The following is a 10,000-nucleotide window of genomic DNA, read 5'->3' on the forward strand; positions in this document are numbered from 1 at the left end:
TTTTACCGTTGTCACGTATGGATGATTCTGTATGTGTAAAACTGTCTTATTAATGTGCACTGTCCTGTCTAAATAAACAATAAAGTAAAGTAAAGTAAAGCGAATGTGATTGGATGAACGTTTGATACTAGGTCAATCAGAGGCAGAGAGGTGCGGGTCATGCCTTCGCCATCATGAGGGAAAAATATCCCGTCCCTCAGTCCGCTCTCGACATCAACGCTCCTCTGCTGATTTCCCGGTGGATACAGCTGCTTGCAAACATGATAGATCGCTGGCTAAAAGGGAAAACTACACTGTACGTCCTCAGAAGGGGGACCCGCTCAGAAAAAACAAACAGGACAAGTCGAACAACAAGGCACTTCTATTTGAAACGTCAACACCGAGTAACGTCATTGTCAGTGATGTTTAGTGTTACGTTATTGACGATGAAGAATCTGATATCAATAATGACGTTAAAACATTAATCCTCCTTATGCGTGCGCCGTGCGGCACTCGGCATAAGGCGAGTCACATCACTGGCACTCGGAGTGCCAGTGATGTCAACGTTGTTGTCGCCACTCAAATTACTTTTCTCATAAAGCAGCCGTGAAAATCTGGTGGAAGCATTTTCAATAAAAAGTGAAACGACACACAGATGGTTTATAGTCACTTCAATAGAACTCTCCCCAATGCAAAATTCGAACAGGTTTACAGTAGTTGCCAGTAATGGCAGTAAGAAAGGCAGATGTAGTGAGCAAAGGATGATTTAATATTCCATAGCTCTGACCTAACCAAATCTAACTGACATCACTATTGTGAACACAAAACAAAGAACACTTCTGATATAATATGATATTAGTGTTTTAGTAGAGTGTATCACTCAATACAAAAAATAAAGGCTTCCATAGAACCAAAAGCCTATGGCTGCAGAAGAAACACGACAAAAGCCATAGTAATTTAGACTCAGGTGTGCATAAACTACTTCCCTTTTTAAATACAAAAATGTGAAATTACAGTATTATCGCTTATTGGACAGGAGAAGCAGGTATTTGTCGGTTATATCGCCTGGAAAAAATCCCCCTTAAAGTCTATACTGTAGATAAATATAAATCCCCCTATCTGAAGAACATAAGGGGGGAATTCCCCCCTAGTTTGCAAAGTGAATTTTAAGCCCTGGATAGAGACACCCTGACTTCCAGTCACTTCCTGTATCTGTGCCACGGAGGTTTCACCACTGCCACGGCCCCTTATTAGGAGACTAGTCAGTCAATGAAGTTTCATACCATTGACAGGCAGCCAATCACAAGCCGAGAACCACACCCATTTAGGAGACCGGAAGAGTACCATTTCTTACAATTGACGGAGGCTGGAGTGGGGTGTCTCTATCTAATATTAAGGGTCTCTGTTTTAACCACCTTGAAAATCGAGGGTTAATTGAGAGAGAAAAAATCAGCAACCTTATAAATTAAATAAATCAAATGTAATGTAATCTTTTGGTAACTTCTGTAACTATTGCATCTATTTTGTCAGAAGATCTTTGCACATGGTGTCAAGTATTTTCAAGTCAAGAATAGAGCACCGCAGGGATGACATATTTTTTTTAATAATGTATAAAATATATAAATCATTATCTTAAAGCCTGCAAGATTACATGCAATTGAATTGCCTTTTTTCTGCAGTATTGTTAATGTGATTGTTTCTGAAAGTCTACAGTATGTAACCTTAAAGGCTCAGAGGGTGGCTTCTTCAAAAGCTGGAGAGTGTTCATCATTCATAGAACTTCTAAGCGCTATAGGTTGCTATGAGGAGCTCTTTCATTATACAGTCGAACAGCATCACACGCAGCGTTTTTAGGCGAGATGGAATATAAAAATATACAATATCATGCTGTGTAAGCTCTAGCATTCAGGCACACACACACACGCACGCACACGCACACACACACACACACACACACACGCACGCACGCACGCACGCACGCGCGCACACGCACGCACACACACACACACACGCACACACACACACACGCACACGCACACGCACACGGACACACACACACACACACACACACACTGACAATGCAAATGTCGACACTTTGAGAGGAATTATTTGCAGGTTTTTGCTAGGGATGCACCGATATGAAAATTTTGGCCGATGCCGATAACCGATATTAACATTGCTGTTATGGCCGATAACCGATATTTACCGATGTCGATATGATCTGTATAAAACCACATTTTTATGATCATCACATTTTGTACATACTGAAAAACACATGTTAACACTGAATTTGAAAAAGTTATGCATTTCTTTATTTGCAAAGCCTTTGGAAAAGCCCATAAATCATAGATTTACTGCATTATTTCATATCAATGTGAAGAATTTGGCTGATAATGATAACCGATATTAACATTGCAACATCTGACCGATACCGATATGACCGATATGTTAAAAAATCGGCCGATACTGGCCGATACCGATATGATTGCCGATATATCGTGCATCCCTAGTTTTTGCACCTTGAAAATGAAGCAAAACGATTGGAGTCAGATTGAATTGTAGATTTCATTTTGTCTTCTGTTCACTGCCTAAGTCATCTTTCTACCAAGCGATAACACACACAGGCTGCCTGACTGTGCTGTGAGCTGTGAGCTGTGAAGCCCATAGATAGAACAGAACAGAATAGATTTTATGGACATAAAAAGTAATTGGCCAGACTACAGTAGGACATACAGTATCATACATTGTATGTGAGCAAAGTTGTTATAACTTCAATCCATTTTTTACTTGTTGACTTTGTGGAATACAAAGCGTAGGATAAAGATGGACACCTAACAAAAACATAAAAAAACACATCAGATTCTCCAGGCAGATAAAAGCTATTCACCTTATGTAGCCCCACCCACTTGACCCAGTTGTGTTGTGACTTCCTGTTCAAAACACCGTCTGTTTTACCTGCTCACTAGTACTGTACTATCACAGGAAGTGTCAACACAATAGGAAGTAACTGGCTGACCCCTGTGTTAGAACATAAGGTGAATACCGGCATATAACTCTTTTTATTTTGTCTTCTTCTTTGGTGTTCAGCGCTCATAGTACCGCAGGAATCAGTCCTATACCTGCCTGAGACCTGGATGTTGGCACTTCCTGGTTCCCTCGTCTCAAAGTCAATGGGATTTTTGTATGGGGATTTTGGTTAAATGCCTGAAATGAGGTGTGTGGGTAACAAAAGCTTATGAAATGGTGAACTTCACAAATCCTAAAAGTGATCCTCATTTGTGAAGACTTTGGACTTGACTCTGACTTGTACTTTGATGACTTGAAAAGGTTTCGAAAGTCTTCAAAAAACACATCTCGTGTTTGATGAAAAGACTGAAAGTGATGAGATTTGTTCCAGCAGACGACTGCATTTAAATTCTGTTGAAACGGATTATGGAAATCAAACTTCAATCAAGTGTATATCCGTTTGGACTCTGATTTGTTCTGACTTGACTGTTCTACATGTTTGGACTGATTTGTTCTGACTTGACTGTTCTACAGGTTTGGACTGATTTGTTCTGACTTGACTGTTCTACAGGTTTGGACTCTGATTTGTTCTGACTTGACTGTTCTACAGGTTTGGACTGATTTGTTCTGACTTGACTGTTCTACATGTTTGGACTGATTTGTTCTGACTTGACTGTTCTACAGGTTTGGACTGATTTGTTCTGACTTGACTGTTCTACATGTTTGGACTGATTTGTTCTGACTTGACTGTTCTACAGGTTTGGACTGATTTGTTCTGACTTGACTGTTCTACATGTTTGGACTGATTTGTTCTGACTTGACTGTTGTACAGGTTTGGACTGATTTGTTTGCACGGCCCCTAATCCTGTTGTAAAAATTGGCATTTTAAAATGGGGGTGAACGGGGAACAACTCCCTTTTGGAGCCATCCTCAAGTGGCCATTCAGGGAACTACAGCTTTTAGTATCACTTCCGCAGCTTCCTGTATCAAACCCCGAGCTAGCCGCCTGGCTTCTATAGAGATCCCTTTGAGCATGGGACCCATTATGGTGCTGTAAAGAAGCTGTCTTTATAGCCCCATAAAGGGTTCTTCTGTGGCACGAGTGTAAAGTACCGTTTATGGCTACCATATTAGGTACAACCCTTTTCTTAAGAGCGTAGGACAGTTATGTGATGAGGCTGACCTTTCTCTCTTCCCACTTCCTCTCTCCACTCTTCTATTTTCTATCTCTCCCTTCCAACACGCCACACGCACACACACACACGCACGCATGCACACACACACACACACACACACACACACACACACACACACACACACACACACACACACACACACACCTTAGGTGCCCATCTCTCCCCCCCCCCTCGACCCACTTAAGTCTTCTCCTAAGGTTTTCTTAAAATGGTGAACCTTAAGGCAGGGATGGGGATCGTTAATTTTGATTGATATTGATACTATTTTCAGAATCAGAATCAGCTTTATCGGCCAAGTATGTAGACATACAAGGAATTTGATTCGTATATGTTGCTCTCAATGTACTTACTGAGGGAAAAAGGGTAAACCAACTAAACCAACAAAACAAGGACATCGATCAAAGGTGCATAAAGCAAGTTAGCGGCTATTTACACGATACACAATAAGTGTGATGTAGGATGACTGTTATAAATATGTATGTAGGAGAAATAACAATACATTATTCATATTGTAATAGTTGAAAAATAGTTGAATACCTGTGTACAAGCTAAGTATATGTAAATCACACTGGATCGTAAACACGCTATAAGTCAGATATTGTACAGTTGTTTATATATCTATAAAAGCAACATTTTGGGACAGTAATTGCATGGTTATTACACAGTTAACACGTTTCGCCTTAGCGTAGTGTGTGTGTGTGTGTGTGTGTGTGTGTGTGTGTGTGTGTGTCGGGGGTATTCTTGTGCATGAGGTATAGGTGCAACAGGTAAAGTGATGAAGTGATTAAGTGTACAGTGAAGTGTTCTAATCCCCCCCCCCCCCCCCCCGACCCCGCTCAGGTGTGTGGCCCTCCTCGAGATCCCTCCTCGGCCTCCCCCTCCCCCCTTCCTCCGCTGACTGTGTGGAGGCTGAGCGGGCGTGCCTGGCTGACGCGTGGTGCCTGGCTCTGTACCGGGGCCTGGAGCTGTGCGCGGCCGATGCGGAGCTGTCCCCACTGGGGGAGCGGGCGGCCGCCGAGTGCCTGGAGAGCCAGGACAGCCTGCTGGCCAAACACACGCCCCTGCTGGCCTGCAAGTGTCACCACGGCTCCCGACGAGAGGAGAGCTGCCTACGGGTCTACTGGAGGGTCCGCCTCCTGCCAGGTCAGTAGCGTATGTGTGTGTGTGTGTGTGTGTGTGTGTGTGTTTGTATCAGGGTTCCAATAAGTCCTTGAAATCCTTGAAAGTATGTGAATTTGACAAAATAATCAAGGCCTTGAACGTTTGTGAAAATAGACATACAGGGGCATCTGAGTAGTGTAGAGGTAAAAGCACTCGCCTAACATCGCGGAAATTTGGGTTAAATTTCCGGCAGCGGTGCTTCCGGCTTGGTCAGACATTCCTACAGACACAATTGGCCGTGTCTGCGTGTGGCAAGCCGGTGGGGTACGAGTCCTGGTTGCTGCACTAGCTCTGCCTGTTTGCGGGGGACGGGAACTGTGGGTTCCCATCCTTTTCCAACTCATGGCCCGCTTGAAAATCTGACGACACATCCGACTGTAAACAGTACAGAGGCCAAATAATGTGTTCTCAGAGCACTTTCTATTTGAAGGTTAAAAGGAGCTGTCCATCAGCACCACAGAGAAACCAGACACTAAGGGCCCTATCTTCGTACGGCGCTATCGTTTGCGCTGCCGTTTGCGCGCCTCTTATTGCTATCTTCCCTGCGTCTTAAGCTATCGTCTGCCTCCACCATCCAGTTTTGCGCTGGGATCTAAGCGCAGATGCACGTGTAGGCGTGGCCCAGGCATGTCCGTGGGCCTCTAGCCTATCATCTCCCTCCCGCAAGTGTCATTTTGCGCTCTGCCAAAGATACCGTCGCTATGTTCTGAGCATAAACAGAGGTTTGGGCGTTCCCCGTGCCAAAATAGGCGTTCCAGCGCAATGTGTTAGAAAAAAAGGCCTTGGGTGCTCTCAATTTTAATGCCACCAAATAGCTGGTCTTAGTGCAAAAAAAACCTCTACGCCAGGCGTACGCCTGAGTGCAGACAGTATTCTCCATGCAGTGCAGGAAATCCTCGCTTGGATAGGCCCATTAGGCACACACTTCCCTCCTCAGAATGCCACGTTGATTTTCAACTAACCTACACTGCAGAAAAAAACACACCTTGATTTAAAAATGAGAATTTGTTTGTCATGGTTTTGTGCGTTTTGAATTGGATTACCAGGGGAACGAGGGTCTAGCGGAGCGGGAGTCTGTGTGTAGCCCGGGGAGAGGTGCTTTTAAGTGTTTGGCTAGCGTGCCGGGTCCTGGAGGGGGGTCTCCCCGGAGAAGGTGTGAGCTGGGCCGGGTAGGCAGGCCGGGTGGGTCAGTGCACAGGGTGGGTAGAGGCACTGAGGCAGCGCTGTGCGCGGTCCCGTGGATCGAAATCAGTTTCTGGCAGCAAATCACTTTTTTACAGAACAACGGCCAGTAGGCTATACAGTACCCGCCCTCCCTGCAATTGCACCATGCAAGCTTAACCCGAGTGGACAATTCTGGTATAGGCTATTGAAATAGGCTAGAATTAAAATCTCACACATCCCTACCCTATTAAAGAAACTAATATTTTTTAATGTGTATGTTATAGCCTATATGAGCGAAATGACTAATTAATAGGTTACTAATTACAAAAGCATCAATTTTCATTACTAATCCGAACTGGTTCATCCTCCAATTCTCTCTTCCCTCTCTCGTTCTCCCCCCCCTCTCTCTCTCTCTCTGACTCTCTCCCTCTCTCTTTTCTCTCTCTCTCACTCTGTCACTCTGCTTGCACTTGGCAAGAAAGAAGCTGCTGTCACAGACGTGATGGCGGTGACGCTGTGGCTTTTAAGGGGAGTGACCTTGTGAATCCTGTTATGGGCATAAACACGCCTATGGAGGTTTGCAGCGAGATGACGTGAAGCGCAGCGGCCCGACACGCCCACAATTAGGGCTTTGCGCGGCGCTACTCCAGCGCAAAATGGGCGCTAACGCAAAATTACCGCCGTTGCGACGATAGGGCCCTAAAAGTGAGGGGCTGTCTGCAATAGGCTAATTTACAAATAAATGATTACAAATTAAATAATGGTATCCTTCAACAATGGAGAAATGCATTCTCATGCATAATAATAATAGTTCAGTTAGAATGATGATTGTGAAATTACTGTTTTACAAGTAAAAAAAATAAAACGGGCTTTGGCTGTCTTTTTTTTACATCGTCGAAATCATCTCAGTTTGAAGGTCGAAAACGAAACCACGGGGGGCACGGTGGCGCAGTGGTAAGCACTGTCGCCTCACAGCTAGAAGGTCCTGGGTTCGTTTCCTACCTGGGACGCTGTGAGCGCTGAAGGAGTGTGTGCCCGTCCGCATGTCCTCGAGTGCCCACCGACCGGGTGGGGTCGTCCAAAAGGGCCTTTCTGTGTGGAGTTTGCATGTTCTCCCCGTGCCCCCTGGGGGCTTCCTTCATATAGGAACCCCACACCAAAACATGCAATATCCTGGTTGCTGAAGTGGTGCCTCCTCTGGTCGTTCGGGGTGCCTGTTCAGAGGGAGGGGAACTGGTTGGAATAGCGTGATCCTCCCACGTGCTATGTCCTACCGGTGAAGCTTCCCCTGTCAGGTGAAAAGAAGCGGCTGGCTAACTGCCCATGTCTCGGAGGAAGCATGGAGCCAGTTTCGGCTCTCCCCAGATCGGCAGAGGGTGGAGCAGCAACCAGGATAAATAATAGCACTAATGGGGGATAAAAATGGGATAAAAAAATCGGGGGGAAAATATATATATAAAAAAAAGAAAAAGAAAACGAAACAACACACACACACACACACACACACGCACACAAACGTGCACAACCTGGGCGGGTGGCGGTGTGATGATGTGTGTATCAGTAAGTGAGCTAACGCTAACGCGAGCCAGCGGCCGCCTCCTCCCCTGTGGCCTATTAGTCAGCAGAGCATTAGTGTAATTACACAGTCCTCAGCTCTGAACGCTGCTCGCCTGCTCGCGCGTGTCGCCTGCTCTCTCGCCTGCTCTCGCGCGTCGTGTCATTAGCATAAATATACAGCCCAGAATGGATTTACATACATCAACACTTTACATGCCATTACATTCTCCATTGAGTTTGTACTTTGGGAAGAAAACGGCCGGTCCAGTTCACCAGTCAATCAAGCCTCTGCTAATGTGTGTTTCACGGCGAGACCAGTGCTCCCAGTGGAGACAGCCAATCAAACGAGGTCGCGGTGACTTTGAGCTTTCTTTATATGCTGCCTTCATCTGATTTAACGCAGCAGAGGAGCCACGCCATTGGTTGACCGTGGTTGTTACTATGAGGTCATGCTTCTGCCGCATAAATGTTCTGCCATGTAATGGTGTGAGCATGGACTGTAAAAAGAGATGGCCCTAATAATGAGTGTGATGTCACCCACTGGTTTGTGACCCGTTCTCACTCCAAACTCGTACCTGAGCCCTGCTTTGTCACGCCCCTCTGTCATACCTGAGCCCTGCTTTGTCACATGTCTCTATCATACCTGAGCCCTGCTTTGTCACATGTCTCTGTCATACCTGAGCCCTGCTTTGTCACATGTCTCTATCATACCTGAGCCCTGCTTTGTCACATGTCTCTATCATACCTGAGCCCTGCTTTGTCACATGTCTCTGTCATACCTGAGCCCTGCTTTGTCACATGTCTCTGTCATACCTGAGCCCTGCTTTGTCACATGTCTCTGTCATACCTGAGCCCTGCTTTGTCACACCCCTCTGTCATACCTGAGCCCTGCTTTGTCACATGTCTCTGTCATACCTGAGCCCTGCTTTGTCACGTGTCTCTGTCATACCTGAGCCCTGCTTTGTCACGTGTCTCTGTCATACCTGAGCCCTGCTTTGTCACATGTCTCTGTCATACCTGAGCCCTGCTTTGTCACATGTCTCTGTCATACCTGAGCCCTGCTTTGTCACGTGTCTCTGTCATACCTGAGCCCTGCTTTGTCACACCCCTCTGTCATACCTGAGCCCTGCTTTGTCACATGTCTCTGTCATACCTGAGTCCTGCTTTGTCACATGTCTCTGTCATACCTGAGCCCTGCTTTGTCACATGTCTCTGTCATACCTGAGCCCTGCTTTGTCACATGTCTCTGTCATACCTGAGCCCTGCTTTGTCACATGTCTCTGTCATACCTGAGCCCTGCTTTGTCACGTGCCTCTGTCATACCTGAGCCCTGCTTTGTCACATGTCTCTGTCATACCTGAGCCCTGCTTTGTCACGCCCCTCTGTCATACCTGAGCCCTGCTTTGTCACATGTCTCTGTCATACCTGAGCCCTGCTTTGTCACATGTCTCTGTCATACCTGAGCCCTGCTTTGTCACGTGTCTCTGTCATACCTGAGCCCTGCTTTGTCACGTGTCTCTGTCATACCTGAGCCCTGCTTTGTCACGTGTCTCTGTCATACCTGAGCCCTGCTTTGTCACATGCCTCTGTCATACCTGAGTCCTGCTTTGTCACATGTCTCTGTCATACCTGAGCCCTGCTTTGTCACATGTCTCTGTCATACCTGAGCCCTGCTTTGTCACGTGTCTCTGTCATACCTGAGCCCTGCTTTGTCACATGCCTCTGTCATACCTGAGTCCTGCTTTGTCACGTGCCTCTGTCATACCTGAGCCCTGCTTTGTCACATGTCTCTGTCATACCTGAGCCCTGCTTTGTCACGCCCCTCTGTCATACCTGAGCCCTGCTTTGTCACATGTCTCTGTCATACCTGAGCCCTGCTTTGTCACATGTCTCTGTCATACCTGAGCCCTGCTTTGTCACATGTCTCTGTCATACCT

General features: G+C 46.1%; 1 protein-coding gene across 1 annotated transcript in view; it reads left to right on the forward strand.

The window, feature by feature from the left end:
• Positions 1 to 10,000, forward strand: part of LOC310790247 (GDNF family receptor alpha-4-like) — a gene marked incomplete at both ends in the record, with an annotated part of 61,019 nt that overhangs the window by 5,877 nt on the left and 45,142 nt on the right. The window contains one exon of the mRNA XM_083651913.1: positions 5,022 to 5,324. Within this exon, the coding sequence (XP_083508039.1) occupies positions 5,022 to 5,324 (303 nt within the window). The remainder of the gene's footprint in view (positions 1 to 5,021; positions 5,325 to 10,000) is intronic.

The sequence above is a fragment of the Poromitra crassiceps genome (assembly GCF_964638095.1).
Source record: "Poromitra crassiceps genome assembly, chromosome: 15".
In the NCBI taxonomy this organism is placed as follows: Eukaryota; Metazoa; Chordata; class Actinopteri; order Beryciformes; family Melamphaidae; genus Poromitra; species Poromitra crassiceps.